General features: G+C 51.7%; 1 protein-coding gene across 3 annotated transcripts in view; it reads left to right on the forward strand.

Moving 5' to 3' along the window:
- Nucleotides 1-707: 707 nt before the first annotated feature.
- Nucleotides 708-21,440, forward strand: part of PXN (paxillin) — a 46,671-nt gene continuing 25,938 nt past the window's right edge. For all 3 annotated transcript variants that reach the window (XM_080821804.1, XM_080821805.1, XM_080821806.1), the window contains exon 1: nt 708-869. In XM_080821804.1, coding sequence (XP_080677930.1) covers nt 857-869 — 13 coding nt within the window. In that variant the 5' untranslated portion in view covers nt 708-856. The remainder of the gene's footprint in view (nt 870-21,440) is intronic.

Below are 21,440 nucleotides of genomic sequence, written 5' to 3' on the forward strand. Positions count from 1 at the left end.
TGATTTCTACACATCTCCTCTGGGCTTTGGGGTGGCAGAGGGTGTTTCAGGAAACTGTTCCTGGCACTGGGTGTAAAGCCCTTGAACTTTTTCCTTTAATGTCTAAGGTGGCGTCCCCTCTGCTCCATGTTTTGGGAAAGTTTCCCTCTAGGGAGGGTGGACATGTGGAAGATTAAGGGATATATAACTTCGAAAGTATTGAATCTGGCCCCAAAGTCCGGATTGTGAGCTGCACTGCCATCGGTCCAGAGGGCGACCCCAAGAAAGGTCCTCCAAAGATTCCCCGTTTTTCCTGTACTGACTTAGGGTCCTCCTGGGAGGTGACCTACTGGGAGACAGGCAGATAGAATGGTGGACAAATCTAATTCTCCAGCGGATGGACATGTGATGAGTGAGTGACTGATGGATGGACAGACGCAGGTCAGACTGAGATGTCAACACAGGAGGGCTGGCATGTGACTTTGAGACGGACAGAGACTGACCACAGGGCTTGAAGAGACTGACCGCAGAGCCTGAAGGCCAGAGTCTCCCACCTGCCGCCTCTGCCGCGAGGGGGCGCTGCTGTTTGCCCGGCGTAGCCCTCTGCCGGCCGGGCGCGCGCTCGCGGGCCGGCGGCGGGGCGGGGTTAGCGTGCGCACCGGGAGGGGCCAGCTTGCTCTGGGGGGTGACCGCGGGCCGGGGCGGGCGCGCGTGCTCGCGGGGGCGGGGCGCGCGGCGGACGCGGGCGCGCGCGGCGGCGGTGCGTTCCGTTCCCGGCCGAGGCTCGCGGCGGAAAAGTTGTGGGGCGGAGAGGAGCGGCCCCGGGACGGGCGGAGAGCGGGACGCCGAGCCGGCTCCCGGCGCCCGCGGTCCCGCCATGGACGACCTCGGTGAGTGAGCGGGAGGCCGAGGGAGGAGGCTGCGAGGGGCGCGCGGCCCCGGGCCGGGCGGGCGCGAGCGAGCGGCGGGGGCCGCGGGATCCCGCCCCCCGCGGCCGGGGTCCCGGCTCTGCTCGCTGAATGCCAGGGTTCCGCCGGGCCGGGATTCCCGGCTGGGCCTGAGTCCTGGGCCAGGCCGGCCTTGCCGCGGTCCTCACAGCTACCAGCCCCCGCCTCGGAGACGGCCCCACCTCCGGACCCCGGACGTCGGACCATCTCCCAGACCAGCCCTAGGGGCCGGCTTGCACCTCAGGGACCCGCCCCGTCCGCCCCAGGGACGGACCCCCCACTGCCTGCACCACATTGCCTTCCCCGCTGTGGGACCCTCCCTTCACACACGGCTCCCCCACCCCCCACCTCACTGATCGGCGGCCCAACTCGGGGAACAACAGCTGCGGAAACTCGAAACTCTCTGTTGGTCCCTCATTTCCAGGACCTGTTCCCACCCCTTTAAGGACCCCTTTTTCAGGGATAGCCTCTCCAAGACCACCCCTTTCATTTCACAAGTTAGAGATGAGCCTCCAGTGACCACACCCCCACAAAGACGAGTTTCTCATCTGTCCCCACTGCCCCCCCCAATCCAGGTCTGGGCACCCTGTTTTATGGACTGGTCACTCCACTTCCCGACTGCTCTGTCCACGCTGTGGACCAGCCCCTCCCCTTTCCTATCACAGCCTAATCCTAGAAGAGTAAGCTGGGGAGACATGATTCCCCCCCACCCCCCCACCCCCCCACCCCCCCACCCCCCCCGTGCCAGGGTCTGGTGCAGTGCCAGGGGAATGAGGTGGGAAGTGGGCCCCAGGGTATGGCCATCTCTGGGCTTGTCCGGGCTGGCAGGGTTCCTCCCACTCGGCAGCATCCAGCCTTGCTGGAGGCCACACAGGTAAGGAGGACAGGATGCCCAGAACAGAGTTTTACTGTTTTCTTGTTATCAGAGCTCCCAAACTACTCTTTTCAGTCCAGCCTTGATCTGGTTTTAGGACAGGGAAAAGAATCTCCTGGAACCTGACACTAAACCCAAGGGGGTTGATGCCAGGGTTCTAGGAATGCCTTGAGTGGCCTGAACCCGGGAGTGAGAGGATTCACTCTTCACTCTCCCTCCCTCCTCTCCATGCCTGTAGCCAGAGGGCCTCTGAGCTGGGGAGGTAATGGGGGGGAAAGTTTGTTCTCTATAGGAGCCTTGTCTTCCCTCTCTGGACTGTGGGTGGCTTGTGTGACCACTGATGCTTTCTCTGTCCCAGGCTCTGAGGAGTAGATTCATCAGACGGCCCTGAGTGGCCGCCCCCAACCACATAGGGCACTAAGTTAAGACTGGCTATTTGTAGGCGCTGGACTTCCAAAGAGACAGGGAAGAGGACAACCAGCTTCCTTTTGAAAAAGATCAGGGCGCCGCCGAGAGATCCTGGTGCTGGGAATGGTGCATAGTCCTGCCTGTTTTGCAGGGTGTGATGGCTGCCAAGCATAGTTCTGCCTTTGGGTCAGGCTTGGCACCCATTTTTCCAACACATTCGAGGTTGGCATGGCCTCCAGGCAGGTATTTTGTTCACATAAAAAATAAGCTGAAAGGAGACTGGGGGATATTTTTTGAATCAGTATCTGAAAGTCTCGATGCTTTCCCAGCAGGAACCAGGGAGCAGAGTTACAGTTTCTAAAACGCCGATGTGTTTCTGTTGCTCTTCTACACTCCCTTCCACACAGTTTGAAGGTCTGAGAGAGTTTTGTAGAGTGTACTCTTGGAGTCCAGAATTCCTGTCCTCTGACAGTCTTCCATTTAGGGCCAGGAAACCTGGTGAGTCTTGGGAAAAGTGTATACTGGCAGAGGGGCCTGCAGGAACTGAAATCTGCTGTTTATGGAGTGCTTGCCCGTACCTCAGCTTGTCCCCGTCCTCCCTCACAGCAGCCCCTTAGAAGAGCCCCTTCCTTAGGGCCCCTGCTGTCATTCCTGTCTGCTTTTTACAAATAGAGAAAACGGACTGAGAGAGGTTGATTGACTTGCCCCAGGCTGCACCGCCACGGAATGACCAAATCATGACTAGAATCGCAGTCCTTGGCTCTTAGATCTGCAGCTCCTGGGTACCAAGAGGCCTTTCTTCCTGAGGAGGGGGTGAGCAGCACATGAAGAAGGGGTCGCAGGAGGTGGCAGCTGCCACCTGTAACTTCTGTCGCCTTTCAGCACAGACTCCCCAGTTGCTCCAGGCTGCCTGACTTCCTCTGCCTAAGCTCCCAGGAGGCCAGCCACGCCTGGCTGCCCCGGAGCCCCTGGGGTGGGAGCAGTGGGGTGAGCAGGAAGGGGAGAGGAATTTGCCTCTGTGCTCGGGCCGCATCAGCTGTCTGGATGGCTGCAGCACATACTGCCCGTCAGCTGTTTTCCTTAGTTAGGGTGGACACAAAGGCCAGGCCTCTTGTTTTTATTTTTCTCCTGAGAGTGCTCTCAGCTGTGAGCCTCCTGGTCCCTGGAACAGGGGAGAGTTTATGGTGTGTCCTGTGGCAAGGCTAGAGGGGGCAGAGTCTCTGCTGTGACTTTGTTTTTTTTGGTCTTGAACGTTGGGGAACTCTTCCCTCCCCATAGCGGCTAGTGACAGACACACCATGTGCTGTTTAATAAGTTACAAATTTATAGCTCTTTGGGCAGAAAAACATAAACACTGCCCTTCCCTGTGTGTTCTCTCCTCTTTGTGCTGCGGGGTGGCCGCTGGTGGCTTTTCCCATTACTGTTTAGATGCTGGTTTGGCCCGGAGTTCGCTCTGTTGAGTTCTGGCTGGAGTTTCCTGGACAGAGTTCCCACAACACTGAGATGCAGTCTGATTACGGTTTCGGACCCAACTCCTCGCTCTCCTTTTGCTCACGTTCCTAGTGCTTCTGGGGGGCTGTGACCACAGCTGCGGCCCCGTAATGGTCACGTGTGCTTGGTGGGACACAGGCATCGGACTCAGCACTTTAGGCGTATGATCACTGACGCTTTGGAAAGGGTGGTTTTTATCTCTGCTTTACGGATGGGGAAACGAGCCTCTGGGAGGTTCACTGGGGCAAGCTGGCGTTGGAACCCAGACTGACCCATTCCAGATCTGGCCATCTAAACCAGAACAAGGTTAAGTGCTGGGTGAGGTGACTAACTGGGAGGGGTGGTGAGCCCCCGGGCCTGCTGACTGATTGCTAGTCACCTTCAAAATTTGGGCCCTGGGGGCAATAATAAATGGTCTCTATGGCAAAGGACGGGTGCAGTTCAGACCTTGATGGCTTTGCCTTCCCTTCTCTTGCCAGGGGAACAGCCAGCTGTTGGCAATGCCCAGTTGCTGCTAGAATCTGGACATGTCTTCTTTCAGCTTCTCAGCAGTCTTGACCCTCTGAAATACAGTGCCTCATTGTCCTTAGGGGGTGTACTAGGGGGGCAGGGGAGTTGCCTGTGGCATTCCGGGCTACGGAGCCTCCCTGTTTCCATGGAAAGTCTGGACTTTGGGCTTGCCTGTCTGTGGTGCCTCTGTGTGTTGGGCTGGGGTCAGGGCACCCAGCTGCCGGGCCCGCAGCAGAGGCAGCCCCAGGGAGCGATGCTGTGTTCCGTGGCAGGGCCCGGTCTCGTCCTGGGCTGTGCACTAGTGAGGTCCAGAGCTGGGCTCCGAACCCTGGGTGTTTGATTCTTAAGCAGGTGTGCTTGCCGTTGTGCCAAGCTGTCTGCTGCCTGGGCAGCCCCAGCCAGGGTGGAGAGGTTCGGGTTGCTGGGGCCATATCCCTGCCGCTGTGGATTGGAGGTCTTCCAAGGGAGCCTCAGGGTATTCCCTCCAGCTTCCCCAGCAGTGGCCGTGCACTGGGAGGCTGGGTGGGTAGTTGGCTGGAGGGGCCCTCAGAAGGCCAGAATTACCGCCAGAGTACCGAGCAGTGCCTCTCCCCCATATAACTCCTCTTGCGTGGAGTGTGCTGACCCTCCAAGGCTTCCTTGGGCCTTTGCCTTGTTCCAGGGCCAGAGAGTTGAAAACTCCTCCCACCTTCACCTCATTGCAGCTCTTCCCTGGGTTGTCCTAGTGTCGGTGCTTTCAGTAATAATAACAAACATCTGTAGAACTCTTTCTCAGAGTGTTTATTGAGCACTTACTGTGTACAGGCACTGTGCCGGGCACTTTACATGTATTGTTTCACTGACCTGTATCGGCCATAGGAGGCACAGGTTCTGTTATTATTACTACTGTCCATTTTACAGATGGTGAAACTGAGGCACAGAGAGGGTTAGCCCCCTTACCCAAATTCTGTTAACCAGGGAGTGGTAGGGCTGGGGTTTAAATGAGAGCCAGTTGGAGCCGGCCCATTTCCAGAGGAGGAAGTAGATGGAAACTTTAAGGTGGAGAATTGAGAGTGTCCTCTGTGAGGGAGAGAGGGAGAGAGAGAATTAGGGGGGGCTGGGTATTCCCAGAAACCTTGACAAAGCTCCTGATAAAAAGGGTGTTCCAGGAATTGTCTCCTCACCCGGGATAGGCCCAGAGCCTCCCCAGCCCCCAGGTCTACTTTGCCTCTTCATTTGGGGGCCTGTTGGGAGTCTCACATCTGGCCTGAAGCGTGCATTCATGTCCTGATAAAGTCTTCCAGCTAACGAATTGATTGCCTAACCCGCGAGACTCAGGGCTGGCCTCTCCAGGGAGGCCTTGGACGCTGGGCCAGTGGCAGGCAGAACGTGTGGTTGGCCAGGCCCAGCAGAGCCCCCAGTGGCCAAGTTTTCCCTTAAAGATGGCTTTTTAATGCTTATTTCTTGTGTGATTGTGGTATTGTGGTTTTATGGGTGAACATTGTCATTGTTAGGTGCATGTTAAAAGTATTTCGGAGTAAAATGTCGTGATGTCTGCAACTCAGTTTGAAATGATACAGTAAAAAAAAAGGATATATATATATGCATACACACACACACATATGTATATATATAGAGAGAGAGAAAGCCTTCAAGCACATGTGCCTGTTTATACAAAATGGCAAAATGTTAATGACTGAGTCTAGGCAGAGGGTATGTGGGTGCTCATTGAAATGGTCTTTCAATTCCTCTGTATGTTTAGACACTTTCATGATCAAAAGTTGGAAAAAAAGTAGATCATGGTTTATTCCATAGTGGGCTCAGGCTTATTCAGCCAGGAGTGAACCTAAGTGTCTATCTGTGACCCTCGGCCTGCTGGGACGCTGCGGCCCTGGAGGAAAGACTGGGGTGGGGGGACCGACAGGAGCCAAGCAGGCCTGGGATGATCGGGACTGGTGACTGTCAGTTGGGGGGTGGCGCACACAACCACAATGACCCATGCAGTAAAAAGGACAGGGCCAGCCAGAGACAGCGAGTTTCCATAGCGTGAAGGCAGCCCCCGGGGTTATTTTGGGTGTGGTGACATTAATCAGACCCGGGTCGGGGCAAGGGAGATGCTGGGCTCTGGTCAGAGTTTGGAGAGGGTTGCCTGGGTGGGATGTGGAGCAAGGCTTTACAAAAGACTAGCCTCTGGGCAGCTGGAGCCTGGGGGAGGGGATGAAATGCCATTTGCCTCACATCACGAACCTCTTATCTGTGGCCAAAAGAACACCACTAGCCTGTGGGCAGCGTGGGCCAGAGTGGCCCCTGGGCTCTTGCAGGGTCTGGTGGTTCAGTTCTCAAGCCTTCAGGACCCCTCTCCTGGAATCCGCACTCCTGGGTCCCTCTTGTCTTGTTTTGTGCTGACTCAAAGCTTGGGCCACTTGGGCCTCCCATCTGTTTGGGAGAAATGGCTGGATTCTGGCACCAGTGGCCCCCTTGGCTTTGAGGTCCCGGTGCCTACCAGGAACATTTGGGGCAGCCATCAGGCTCTTGTAAGGGGAGCCCTTCACTCGAGGGTCTCCTTTGAGACCCATGCGTGTCTGTCGGCATGCAAGGATGCAGAGGCTGGCCACTCGCTCGGGCCCAGGGGATCTTCCTAGTGGGGGCTCAGAGTGGTGTGTCATGGCCTTTCTCTGCCTGTTGGAAACGCAGCACGATGTGTGTTTTAAGGGGGGGGGGAGGAGCGGTGCTGTGAGGAAGCTGTATGTAATTCTTGGCTGGGACTCAGGTAATTGTTTTAATGAAATGGAATGCAGCTTATTCAGAACTCACTTGGCAGAGACAGCCATGTTCTGTTCTGTTTTCTTGTTGGGGAGAGCAGGGCGCACATTTGCAGCTGTTTTGAATAGTAGAGCCCTGGGTGAGCGTGGAGGTGGGCGGAAGGCTCTGGGGAGCTCTTCTCTGGTTTGCTCATGGATCCTCAGGCTGCTGAGACGCCTCTGGACAGCAGTCCTGGTATCGCTTTGAATAAGCCATGGAGACCTGGGCCTTGCTCTCAACGAGAGAAGAATCCTGTTGAAAGTAGGGTGTAAGCATGAGCTTACACGAGAAGAATCCCGTTGAAAGCATGGACCTGCAACCTGCCTCTGGTGTCCTTGGGACCTGCAGGAGACGAGGGCTGTGGGAGGGTCTGGCACCCAGCAGAGAGACCCTCCGCAGCTGTCCGCTCACCCCACGTGTCTCTTCCCCTCATCACCTTCTGTGAACCCCCGTGCCCTTCCTCCCCACATACCCCATCAGCGTACACCTGACGTGGCCATCTGTCCCTTTTTCTTCTGGCTCCCTCTCTCTTTACCCATCTGCCCCTTCTAACTTCTTCGTCTTTTCTGTTGTTAACACAGCCTGGGCCCTTCTTCCACGTTATCTTTTTTGCTAAGAAGGCACTCTTCGGCGGACATATTTCTCCCTCCCTGCCTTGAGATCTGCTTCTACAGACAACCCCCTCCCCCACTTCCTTCTCGAATCCCTTTGTGGGGGCCCACCTCCGTGTTATTCTAAAGATTTCTGCTGGCTCCCTATTTTGCTCCTAGGTGCCTAGGTCAGTTTATCTACTTGTGTGACCTCTTTTTTCACTCGTGTGCTGGCAACTCCCAAATTTATATTTCCACCCCTGACGTGGATTCTATTGTCCGGATTCTTCCGGCCTTCAGGCCGGCAAGGACCCAGCCCATTTCCTCTTCACTCTCTCTTTGCGGCCTCAGGCATTGTCTGCTTTCTCTGTGGTTGTCCCGTCTTCTCTTGCCGTGTGTGACATCATGGGCCTTTGCTCAACACTTTGAGATTTAGGCAACATTTTCGTGTGCTTCATCATTGTTGATAGGATTCTGAGCACAGTCCTTTGGGGGGTGGGTGCTAGTTTTCCCCATTTTGCAGACGAGGAAGCTAAACTGCAGCTCCAGGGGCTTAGGGACACACCCAGTGTCACCCAGACCCTGATGCAAGAGCTTGACCGGAGAGCGTCACCTTAGGTCCCCTGGCACCAAACCCATTCTTTTTTTGGTTCTTCATACTGGAGCCACAGGTTGGATTTGGCCTGAAGGCCCGTGCTGCTTGGCCTTCATAGTATTTAAAAATATTTCAGATTACCTTTGGATCTTCAAACAACATGGTTTGAACTGTGTGGGTCCACTTAAATGTGTGTGTGTGTGTTTTTTAATAAATATAGAATAGTTCTATCAATGCGCTTTCTCTTCCTTATGATTTCCCTAACATTTTATTTTCTCTAGTTTACTCTGTTGTAAGAATATAGTATGTAGTATACAAAATAAGTGTATAAATTATAAATATATGCAAAATATGTTTTCATCGACTGCTTCTATTATCAGTAAGGCTTCTGGTCAGCAGCCAGCTATTAGCTTCTCCATTTTGGGGGACTCAAGTTTTATGTGGATTTCCATAACTGACTGACACAAGCCACTTACTAAAATGTTGACATTATTAAAAAAAAGAAGTTATATGTAGATTTTCTACTTCTCAGGGAGTCGGTGCCCTTAACCGACTATGGTTGCCAACATTGAAAACATTAAGAGTTACACATAAAAATCTGTATGTTGTCTCTTTGGAGCAATCTCGGTTGGCTGCACCAGATGCCCGTCCTCCAAGGCACCACGGGCTTGGCCTCAGCAGCTCCAGCCCTCTCACTGGTCCTCTCCTTTGCCTGCAGTGGGCCTGCTTGGGGAGTTCTCAGAATGCTCTCTTTCTGCCCCATGTTTATGGCAAATACACACTTGCTAAATCTAGGGGGCTTCTTTTCTTTTAAGATTTTAAAGATTCTATTTATTTATTTATAAAAAAGTAGGGATGCCTGGGTGGCTCAGTGGGTTAAGCCTCTGCCTTCGGCTCAGGTCATGATCTTGGGGTCCTGGGATGGAGCCCCGCATTGGGCTCTCTGCTCAGCAGGGAGCCTGCTTCCCCGTCTCTCTCTGCCTGCCTCTCTGCCTACTTGTGATCTCTCTCTCTCTCTCTCTCTCTGTCAAATAAATAAATAAATAAAATCTTAAAAAAAAAAAAACTTTACACCCAATGTGGGGCTCGAACTCACAACCCTGAGAGCCAGGCTTGCTTACTCCACTGACTGAGCCAGCCTGGCGTCCCATCTAGGGGCTTTCCCAAGTTTTCATTCTCTGCGTTAGATATGATTTCTGACCATTCCAAGCACTTAGTTTCACCTAGAGTCTGGATCTTTGTCCAAGTTGCAGAAACTGGCCTCCGTACCTGTCTCCCCTCCCCCTCCTCCTTTAAGATCTGGGCAGCTCCTACCTTGAGAAGGCTTTTTTCTGGTTCAAACCAGTCAACCTCTTCACCCTCTCACTTCAGTATAACTTCGCAGATCTAAGGTAAATTGGGCTTCTTTCCTTTTGTCTCCCCTCTGCCTTGTAGGCCCCTTGAAGACAGGGATCTTATCTGCCTTTCAAGCATCTCTCAGTGCCAAGTTCACCTCAGTTCTCTGCAGTTGCTTAATAAATATTTGATGGTGGTTGATGATTAAATGGATATGAACTGCAGACACCCACTGTGATGCCAGACCTCCAGCAAAGCTCTTTCTCCGCCGGAGAATCCGAGCAAGGGACCACTGCGTTCTAGGTTGGTGGGGAGGCTGCATGGTCCCTCGGACGGAACACAGGCTCTGACATCAACCCTCCCGGGTCTGTATCGTTGCTGCCACTTGCTTGAACGTGTGACGTCGGCAGGTCACTTTACACCCTTAGCCTCAGTGAAAGAGGCACACTTCTTGAAGTGCTTAAAAGTACTCAATAAGGGGGCCAGGGCACCCGGGTGGCTCTGTCAAGTGTCTGGCTTTTGCTTTTGGCTCAGGTCGTGATCTCGGGGGTCATGGGATTGAGCCCTGTGTCAGGCTTCATGCTCAGTGGGGAATCTGTTTGAGATTCTCCCCGACTCACTCTCACTCTCAAATAAATAAGTCCATCTTAAAAAAAAAAATAAAGTACTCAATAAGTGGTGACGTGTTATTATCATTCCTCCTTGGAATAATTTAGACTTTGCTTGGGGCCTTGGCCTTCTCTACAGTTGATCTTGGCCAAAAGGCCGAGAAGCGATGGCCTTGGCCTTCTCTGTCACCTCTCCACTTCACCAGTCTGCTGCCTGTGTTTGCTGCGGCCTTGGTGGCAAACATTTGTTTATTTTTTAATTTTAACTGTTAATTTTTTAACTTTTTTCCAGTGTTGAATAGTAGTGGGTAAAGAGGACAGTGGGTAAAGAGGGCTCGGGGGCGCAGCTCTGCAGGTGAAATGGTTGTCCCCTAGTGCTGGTGGTGTGAAGTTGGGTTTTGGTTATAAGACCTTACATTTCCCCAGAGCTGCTTTGGTGGCTTTGATGAGGAAGTGGCTGGTTAAGGAGGTCATTCTGTGGCTTGGTTTATACTAATTGCTCATTTAACACTATATTTGAGAGCTGCCACAGAGAGTGGTCCTGGGATCCATTTCTGGTCTAGCACTGGACTTCTCCCAGAACTGACAGGCCTTCCTCCGGTCAAGGAAGGCCTTGAAGGATGCCCCATGACATCTCTAAAGCCTCATGGGGTGGGTCTAGGCCACCGAGGCTCCTAGTAGCAGTAAAGAAAGGGAGGCTTTGGTTTTATGGACCATAAACTGAGGTTTTTGTCTGTTGAGTGAGCGCAGCTAATACCAAGAAGCTGGCCCAGTGGCTGGGCCGCCCGGCTTGCCTCTGGGCGTTTTTCAGGGCAGTGGATCTGTTAGGTCAGCCCTGATCGCTTCTCAGCCTTTTGGCTAAGATCAAGTGTTAAGTCAGCCCTGAACCCCTTGGGGAGGTCGAAGTGGTTCAGAGAGTCCTGGCCAGGCTTTTCCTTGTTCTCTGTTTCCGGGAACATTCCTCTTCCTTAGGTGGAATGGGAGCGTCCCCTAGTCTGCACTTGCTTTCCTCTGGATTTGCCATTCCCCGTCCCTAGACTCCTGGCCTGGCTACCCCACTAGGGTGGTTTCTCATCACTGCTGAGCTCCAGGACAGCCAGGTCAGGCTGGCTCTTCTGGGGTGGGCTTGAAGGAGAGGCCGTGCCTCAGAGACCTGATGTGGCTCCCCAGCTGGGCTTGCTTGGTCACACATTGCCTGTCTTGGTCCTGTGAGTGAACTGCGGCTTTTTCTCCCTTCCTCAGTAGAGTCAGCCTAGGTGCACCCTTTGGGTGAGCTGCTGGGTAGCGGGGTGGCCGTATTTCCACCCCGCCTCACCAGCTCAGATGGCCTCTTCTCTCATGTCCTGAACTTTCCAAGAATTTCTGCCCCTTTTCTCTCTTTGAAAGTCAGTACTTGAAATCATTTTGCCTGCCTGAGGCAGCCACACCGGAAACAAGCTGGAGAAAGAAGAGAAGTGTCACCTGGAGGCGGTTGTCACAGCTTCCTGTGGTCACTTGCTTCCAAACATCCTGTTTGCGTCTCCAGAGCAGCAGGAACACTGACCTGGAGACAGCTGTTGTCTGCCTGACCTCGTCCAGACGCATGGGGGCCAGGGGTGTCACAGTCCATCTGTCCCCCAGGACCCCGGGTTTGCTGGTCACTCTTGATGGTGTTGCTGGTAGCAGCTTCTTTTACCACCTCTGGCTTGGATGTCATCTCTGCTCTGCCTTTCCTCTTCTCCCCTGCTTCTCCTGCCTGTGCGATTTGTCCTCAGAATGTTCTCTTGGGTGTGATGAGTCAGCACTCCCCTCTCTGTGGTTCTGGACCCATTCAGTCTTCCTTGGATGGCTCCCTACACTGACAGAGCTGGAAGAAGTCTTAGGATATCCTCTGCGGGTGTGTGGGGGGGCTCTCCAGCCCACCACCTTCCTCAGTCAGAGTAAAGCGCTTTTTATCAGTTTATATATTGGACTTTTATCAAAGACTGCAGTTGCACAAGTTTGTTTGTTTGTTTTTTTAAAGATTTTATTTATTTATTTGACAGACAGAGACCACAAGTAGGCAGAGAGGCAGGCAGAAAGAGAGAGGAAGGGAAGCAGGCTCCCTGCCGAGCAGAGAGCCCGATACGGGGCTCGATCCTGGGATCATGACCCAAGTCGAAGGCAGAGGCTTTAACCCACTGAGTCACCCAGGTGCCCCTGCACAAGTTTTGAGACTTTTTCTTTTCTTTTTTTAAGACTTTATTTGTTTAGGGGCACCTGGGTGGCTCAGTGTTAAGCCTCTGCCTTCGGCTCAGGTCATGATCTCAGGGTCCTGGAATCGAGCCCCGCATCGGACTCTCTGCTCATCAGTGAGCCTGCTTCCTCCTCTCTCTCTGCCTGCCTCTCCATCTACTTGTGATCTCTCTCTGTCAAATAAATAAATAAAATCTTTAGGAAAAAAAAAAGATTTTATTTGTTTAGTTGATAGAGAGACACACCGAGAGAGGGAATACAAGCAGGGGGGAGTGGGAGAGGGAGAAGCAGGCTTTCCGCTGAGCAGGGAACCCGATGTGGGGCTCGATCCCAGGACCCTGGGATCATGACCTGAGCCGAAGGCAGATGCTTAACGACCGAGCCACCCAGGCGCCCCAGTTTTGAGACTTTTTAAAATATTGAAAAAACAGTGTAAAAACATTTGAAAATCACAGGGTTCAATCCACGCATGCTATAGGACAAACCAAGGCCCTCTGAGGAGAAAGCACTTGTCCAGAACACTTATTAGCAGAGCAGAACTGTGCTTTTTCCTCTTTCTTATGCTTTTTTGAGGAATATGTAGGGTCCTGGTTTTCTTCATTTCTAGAACTACACACCTACCACAGTGTAGCCTCAAGCTTGCTTTTCTCTAGGGACCTTTCTCCTGTCATTTTGTATCTGATAGTGTTACTTCTGTAAAAAGTTTTTTTTTTTTTTTTTTAAAGACTTTATTTATTTATTTGACAGAGATCACAAGCAGGCAGAGAGGCAGGCAGAGAGAGAGAGGAGAAAGCAGGCTCCCCGCTGAGCAGAGAGCCCGATTCGGGGCTCGATCCCAGGACCTTGGGATCAAGACCTGAGCCGAAGGCAGAGACTTTAACCTACTGAGCCACCCAGAGGCCCCACTTCATTCCTTTTTATGACTGAATAGTACATTGTATGGATATACCGAATTTTGTTTATTCATTTGTCAATGGATGGACTTTTGGGTGGTTTCCACATTTTGGGTATTGTGACTAGTCCTGGCTTTGACCGTGTGTGTTCAGATTTTTATTTGCATACCCGTTTTCAGTTCTTTTGGCTTATGTCTGTTCACTGCTTTTATTTTTCTCTATTGTTGTAAAAACCTAATAAAAGGACTATAATCATATTCATGTTACTTTTTTTTTTTTTTGAGAGGAGAAAGAGGGAGACAACTTGTTTTTTTGAGCAAGAGTCTGTAAGGGGGGCGGGGGAAGGGCAGAAGGAGAGAGAATTTTAACAGGGTCCACGCCCAGGGCAGAGCTCCACATAGGCTCAGTCTGACAACCCTGAGATCATGACCTGAGAGGAAATCAAGAGTTAGCTTCTTAGCCAATGGAGCCCCCCAGGCGCCCCATTTTTACTTTTAATATTGAGCTGTCTTTTTCCTGATTATCAATGTTATACATGTTCATTGTAGAAAATTTGAAAACTACAGGGTTGCCTGGATGGTTCAGTCAATAAAGCATGTGACCCTTGATCTCAGGGTTGTGAGTTTGAGCCCCACGTTGGGTGTGGAGCCTACTTTAAAAAAAAAAAGCTACAGAGATGCACAAAGAAGGAAGTGGTGAAAACTCACAGATATAATCAGAGAACCACAGTTAATATTTTAGTGCATTTCTATAAAATCTCAGTGCGTGTGTAGTTACATAATTGAATAATTGCCACCATTACTGTAACAGTTACCCTGTGCTAGACATTGTTCTAAGTGCCTTACTTACATTATTTTTTCCTTTCATAACAACCCTATAAAGTAGATATTCTTTTTTTTTTTTTAAGATTTTATTTATTTATTTGAAGAGAGAGAGATCACAAGTAGGCAGAGCAGGCAGAGAGAGAAGGGGAAGCAGGCTCCCCACGGAGCAGAGAGCCTGACACGGGGCTCGATCTCAGGACCCTGAGATCATGACCTGAACCAAAGGCAGAGGCTTAACCCACTGAGCCACCCAGGTGCCCCTGAAGTAGATAATCTTGTAGATGCCAATGCTAAAGCATAGTGAGGGTAAGGGATTTGCCTGAGGGGAACTGTTGGTACCTGGTAGAGGAGTCAGGGTTGGAATCTGGAGGCAGCTTTAGCCCACTGTGTCCCCATCCAGCCCCTTTGATTAGACCGACCTTCCTTCCTTCCTTCCTTTCTTTTTTTTTTTTTCCCCCCAAGATTTATTTATTTGAGAGAGAGAGCATGAGCAGGAGGGGCACAGGGGGAGGGAGAGAGAATCTCAAGCAGACTCCACGCTGGGCGCTGAGTCAGACCCGGGACTGAGCCTGACCTGGGGCTGGATCTCCCAACCATGAGATCACGACCAGAGCCTAAACCGAGAGTTGGAGGCTTAACTGACTGAGCCACCCTGTACCCCTGGACTCCATTTGATTCCCATTCAGTGATGCCACTGAGGGCCGCTAGAGAGGAAGGAGGAAGGGAGTCAGGCTGGTGTGCATGTGTGTGTATCCTATGTATGTGGATCGCAGTGTGCTTGGGAGTGTGGTAACTTGAGAAAGTGATCAGCCAGTTGCATGGGGGGGGGTTTGTTAACACTGACTCCCGTCAGATTTGTCGAAAGCCACTGGGGAGTGTGGTGTGAACTGAAGTGCCTCCCTCCCTCTGGGTAGGCTTGTGGACCCAGCAAAAGGACGGGAGCCTTTCCTGCTCTGTGGCCACCTCTCTGCTCCTTTGCTGCGGAGCCTGGGCCTGGGGTCTCTTGTGCTCCTCAGACCAGCGCTCTGTTGGCTCTATGTCTTGTTGCTTTTCAGCTCTTGGATTATTGTCTGATGTCTTCCTCTGGCTTATGTCCTCTTATGTCTTCCTTTTGAAGGGCTATTTCTCAATGACTGGTCTTTCTCAATTAGAGAGTTAAAATCTCCATGCACGATTGTGGGTTTGTCTCTTTTTCCTTTCAGTTCTTCTTCTTTTTTTTTTTTTAAAAGATTTTATGCATGTTTGTATGTATGTATGTATGTATGTATGTATTTTTAGAGAGAGAGACTGACCACACACAAGCGGGGGCGTGGCAGGCAGGCAGAGGGAACTGCTGAGCCAGAACCCCCCTCCCCCATGCGGTACTCCATCCCAGGACTCTGGGATCATGACCTGATATAAAAGCAGATGCCTAACCACTGAGCCACCCAGACATCCCCTTTTTCCTTTCCGTTCTGTCCATTTTTCTTTCACTTACTTTGAAGCTCTGTTATCAGATGTGTATGCACTTAGGATTGTTAAATGTTCATGATGCATTAATGTTTTATCATTATGAAATGTCCTTTTTTTTTTTTTTAAATCTCTGGTGATATTATTGCTTGGAAGTCTACCGTATCTGATAGTAACAGAACCAATCCAACTTTCTCGGTATAAGTGTGTTATATTTTTCTCCATTGTTTCATGCCTCATAAACTGGTAAGAACTGTTTATCTGTGTCTTTGTACCTGAAGTGTTTCAGATAGATAGCATATGTGGAATCTTGCATTTTTAGGCAGTCATACAATCTCTACCTTTTAATTGAGGTAGAGATTTAATTGATGTAATTATATAGATTTTTCTGACATTTTCAATAATTATCAATATGATTGGGTGTATTGGTGTTTTTGTTTTTTTTTTTTCTGGTGGGCAGCAAAGCAAGTTTATTGAGCAACAGCAAAGTGATAGTACAAAGCTCCTGAGGGGGTTGCCCAATATGATTAGGTTTAAATGTACAGTTTTGCCATGTTTTCTATTTATACTATCTGTTTGTTAATTTATTTCACGTAAACTCTGTGCCCAACCTGGGGCTTGAACTCACAACCCCAAGATCCACAGTCACATACTCTACCTACTGAGCCAGCCAAGTGCCTCTGTACCATCTGTTCTTCATTCTTCTTTTCCTACCTTCTTTTGGATTCATTGAGTATTTTTTTTTTAAGATTTTATTTATTTATTTGACAGATAGAGATCACAAGTAGGCAGAGAGGCAGGCAGAGAGAGAGGAGGAAGCAGGCTCACTGATGAGCAGAGAGCCCGATGCGGGGCTCAATCCCAGGACCCTGGGATCATGACCTGAGCCGAAGGCAGAGGCTTTAACCCACTGAGCCACCCAGGCGCCCCTCGTTGAGTATTTTTTTTTAAAGACTATTTATTTATTTGTCAGAGAGAGAGCACAAGCCGGGGGAGTGGCAGGCAGAGAGAGAAGCGGGCTCCACCGAGCAGGGAGCCTGATATGGGACTCAGTCCCAGGACCCTGGGATCATGACCTGAGCTGAAGGCAAACGCTTAACTGACTGAGCCACCCAGGTGCCCCTCGCTGAGTATTTTTTAGGATTCCATGGGCTCTCCACCATTGGCCTCTTTAGCCATACTTCATTGGTGGTTTACGCTTTCTAGTGGTTGCTCTCTGGTTTACAGGTAGAACTCATCACAGTCTGCCATCAGGTCACGTAACACCCTTTCACACACAATGTAAGACCTGACAACGGTATATTTCCATTTCCTCCCTTTCTTGTCCTTTGTGTTACAGTTGCCCTGAGTTTTATTTCTACACGTATTCTGTATTCTACACATACATCTGTACCTATATTCTATACGTATAAAGCTCACACTATGTTGTTAGGCAGATTTACTTCCTGGTACTCTGTTTCTTTGTAGAAAGGGCCTTTTAAAATCGAAGGAAATTAATAAAAAAAAAGTTTGCAGAACACTTCTTTTCTTCCCTTCCTCTCCTTTTCAAAAACTTGTCTTTCTCTGTTTAGTTTCCCTGCCCGCGGAGCTTCCCTTAGTGTCACTATTTTCGGGCTCTGCTTTGTGGTTCGGCTTCTCTGCGTCTCGGTCATGAGAATCAATGATGCTATCAGCCACTCTGGGCTCCAGAGCCCACGGGTGGTGTTGCTAACATGTTCCAGTGGCACCCGTTTCAGAAAATCCTCACATTCCAACTTATGTCTCCTGCCTCGCCTGCCCCACAGGGAGAGGTGTGACAAGATGGGATCTCCCTTTTCTTTCTTGACCTGTCGGGTGCTTGCCCCTCCTCCTCTTCCTCCAGCACCAAGTGAAAGGGCCACCTAGTCCCAGGACCTGACTCCGCCTAGGTTACTCAGACCCCTCCAGGTGCCTCCCTCCTGGGAGCCAGCCCACCCCACCGACTCGCCCACCCTCCCTCCCAGAGGCAGCTAGACGGGCCACACAGTGAGTTTAAACCTTAAGTACCCGCAAAGGGCTGCTGTGCTCTCGCCACAAAATCTTGTGGAGTGTTCCTTTTTCTTTTTTCTTTCTTTTTTTTTTTAAGGGGTGAGCACGGTGCTGTGTTGGGGAGGTGGTGGCAGCTAGATCCCTGTAGAGGGACATTTCTTCGGTTCGAAGAGTAGAGTGGCTTGGGCCCTGTGCTCATGTGTTGCCCACCCTTCCCATGCTTTGCATGTAGTGAGTGCTCTCGGAGGGCCCAGAAGCTGCACAGACTGGAGTGGTGGGGCAGATCTCTGCTGCACATGGGCTTGGCAGGGGCATTCATTGGTTTAGCACCTGTCCACGGAGCTCCTCTTATGTTCTAGGCTCTGCTCAATGGGAGGCGGTGAAGACGGGTAATAAAGACACACTTCTTTTCCGCACTGAGCTCTCACAAGCTAGTGGGACACAGACACCCGGGCAGATGGTTCTTACCAGTTGGATATGTGCTTTCATAGGGGAAGTGCATGGTGCTTTGGGAACTCAAAGGAGAGGGGCCTTGAACCCTGTGCAGAGAATGTGATCAAGGAGGGCTTCCTGGAGGAAATGGTACCTTAAGCTCACTCTTTGCTGTGTGTTTATTTTAACTGGAATGTTGACATTTATAAAGGGTCCAAACCTTCATCCTTTAAGTAGATACCATTCCATAATAAGATTTGGGAATGTCTTATAGAAGGGGCCCCATCATAAAAAACCACACATTCCTTTTTTTTTTAGGTAGGCAAAGCAGATCTTTTTTATCCTCATGTTGTAGAAGAGGAGACTGAAGTGTGATGAGTCTCAAGGTATATGAAAGGATGTAGGTATATGAAAGGATGTAGCGTAGTGAAGAAGACAGGACGGTGGTCTAGGCTCAGGGAACAGCCTGTGCAGATGGCTGGAGGGTAGAGGCTTGTGTGTGTGGGCTATGATTTGGTACCCTGTGTGCTCCCAGCTGATCTTACAAACTAATCGAATAGCCTGAGCTACAAGGCGCAGGACATTCACTATCCTTTGCTTCCTCAGTGGGATGATCTTTTGGGGTGGCCTTGGAATGACAGCCGAGGCTGGGCCATCTCTGGGGCTTCTTCTGTCCTCTGGCAGATGTTGCGCTCTGTCTGTGCTGGGGCCCCGGTCCAGTTCGGAGGGGCATTTCCCTGAGAGTTTGGGGCCTGAGATTTCATCCTGGGCCCATGTTTTCACATGGCAGGAAGGACCTGGTTCCTGTGATAACACACTTGGCCTGGTCCCTCTTCCGGAGGGAGGCTGTTGGGGGATGGGGCTACCTTTGTATTTGTATATGAGGGCAGACTTCACCAGAAGAGTGGGAGCCCACAGTATTCCTGGGCACTCTGAGGACCCCCGAGCAGACTGCCTGTAGTTTATAGCTCCTGCAAGGCCCGGCAGGGTGAACTCCTTGTTTCCAAAGGAAGAACAAACTGGAGAGGCGATACTGTATCATTTCCTAAATAGCTACCTTCTGGGCCCCTACAAGATTCACAGGTGACGTGGCCAAGGGAAAAGAAAGTCCCTCGGCCTGGCTCCGTGGCCCTGTGTCCTGCCTGTCCTCAGCTGCTGACCCTTCCGTGCTCCTTCTTGCCCTCGCCCTGCTCCTGCTCCCCCTCCCGACCTACAATCTCATCTGTTGCATGTTCCATCCTCCCACAGGAAACAAATGTGGGCTGCCTCTTTTCCTCCCTCTTTCTCCATAGCTGCTCAATTGCCAGGTCTCGTTGATTTTACCTAGTTTTATCTAGAACATTCCTCCAGTCGAGGCCCCCTCCCTCCCTCCCTTCTCTCCTGCACTCACTGTCGGAGTGATCCAAAACACAAGTCTGGTCCTGCCTTCCCTGTTCCCTGCCCACAGCCTTGCGTGGCTTGCCCTTCTAAGTCCAGACTCCGCAACAGGCCCTGGGTCCTTGACTCCTCTTCCACCAAGCCGAGACTTGTACTCTGAGCTCCGGCCCCCTCTGTCTGCCAGGCTGTTTCTCACCTCTGCCTCTGCTCCTCCATCTGCCTAGAAGACGCCCCTCCTTCCTTCTCCTGCCCCAGTGTTGATGGTCTCCCGCTAGTTAGCGCTACCTGGAGACAGACACTGGGTCTTTGTCTCCCCAGCGTGCACCTGTGAATAGTACCTGTTCATGGACATCGTAGGGGCCACCACTGGTAAAGATGAGGTGGCCCCCAGGGGGAGGATGGAGGGACTGGTGGAGGCAGGTGGGACAGGTATGCAGAACTCACCCCTTTTCAAGGTTAGTTTTGGATACCCAAATGGGGCCTCCCGTGCCTATTTTGTGCCTTCTGACTGGTGGTGTCTTTGCTGGAGAGGAGCCTGTGTGCTGCCTTGGTCAGGGCCCAGCCCCCTTCTGGAAGAAATTCCGGTCCCCTAGGACTGAAGGAGAGATGAGGCCTGGGCAACCAGACGTGTCTTCTAGGAACCTGACCGTGAGTTGCAGGGGCAGAGAGGCCACTGTTGGCCCTTGTTTCCCACAGTGGCTTCACTTTCACCCCACCCCTTTGGACCATGAATATTATGAACCGTCTCCCAGGAGTAATGCCATGGGGACATGCACAAGACGTCCCATGTGTAATTTCAGGGGGTCTGCGCATCCCTTAGAAGGTTCTCCTCTAAGCGTCAGGTTCAGACCTCCGGGGTAAGGTTAAGCTCCTGTGCTGTGGGGGCTCTCCGCCTCTCTTGCCCTTCAAGGGGACCTAGGACTCCTTTTGCCCCATAGGTGGGGCACTGAACTGAGTCAGCAGGAGGGGGGCTGTGGGGCGAGGTGCAGGCCACACGGAGCAGGTAAGCACTTGTCATGCCTGACACTCAGGGCCCCTAGAGTAAGTCCGGGGCAGGCTTATGTCAGTGCTGCTCCAAAGGCTGAGCTCTCTGGCCGAGTTAGAGGTTAGAGCCCTTAGATGGCCGTGTGCAGCAGGGACTACCTTGGCCCATACCGGGCCTCCTTCCTCAGAGCTTGGATTGTTGGGAGCAGTTGGCACCGTGGGGTGGAAGCTCGGACTTTGGACCAGACTCCCGGGTAGACCAGCAGTGAGTGAGTACCCTTCCTCCTGTTGGCTTTGTGCACTGAGTTCCCCATGCTCTGAGCACAGGGCACTCCAGATGCTCCCTCTTGGCAAGTCCTTGAACTCGGGGATGGTTCTGAAGCCAGGGAGAGAGATCACAGTTTTGGTTGGGGCCTGCATAAGCCCGTCAGCTTTGTAGCCAAGATCTCCTTGTTGGCAGAGACCAGTGATCGGTCCTGGTGTATTAACAGCTGGATCTGGGGTGGGGGGCTGTGTGGGGGAGTTGGGTGTTGGGAGTTGGGGGTCAGCTTTGCAGGCGGGACAGCCACTCGGCCCCCATCTGTCATCTGCTGTCACCTGTGAGGTAGACACGAAGGATATGTACGGACTGTGTGCTTGTGATGCGCCAGATGTGCTTTCTGTTCATTCTCTGAGTTCTTCCTCCAAATGGCTTGGGTGAGGCTTGGGGATTCCACAGTCTCCATGATGTAAGGGGCTGTTGTTCCGCCTGTTCTGTAGAAAAGGGAACTGGCCTCAAAGAGGTGCCGTGCTAGCAGGGGCAGAGCTGGGACTTGAGCCGAAGTTGTTCAGCGGCAAGCCCCACACTACACTGTGTTGCAGACTCACCAGGCCAGGCAGGTGCTGTGCGTGGAGGAAGTGGGCCAGAGGAGAAAGCGGGATTTCTTGCTGCAGCCGGTGGGGGCCCTGCAGGAGCAGACCAGTGTTGCTGGCTCTTCTCACTGCTCCCAGAAAGCCAGAAATCCTGTCTCCCAAGTGAAGTCTCTCGATTTCTTAAGACAAACTCGATTTCGTAAGAAGCATAACCGCATTCATCAGGGAGCGGGGTGCAGCCTGCCGGCCCTGGGCTGGTGGCCTTTGCTGTATTCTGTGTTATCTCCCTG

This window comes from Martes martes, assembly GCF_963455335.1.
Source record: "Martes martes genome assembly, chromosome: 13".
In the NCBI taxonomy this organism is placed as follows: Eukaryota; Metazoa; Chordata; class Mammalia; order Carnivora; family Mustelidae; genus Martes; species Martes martes.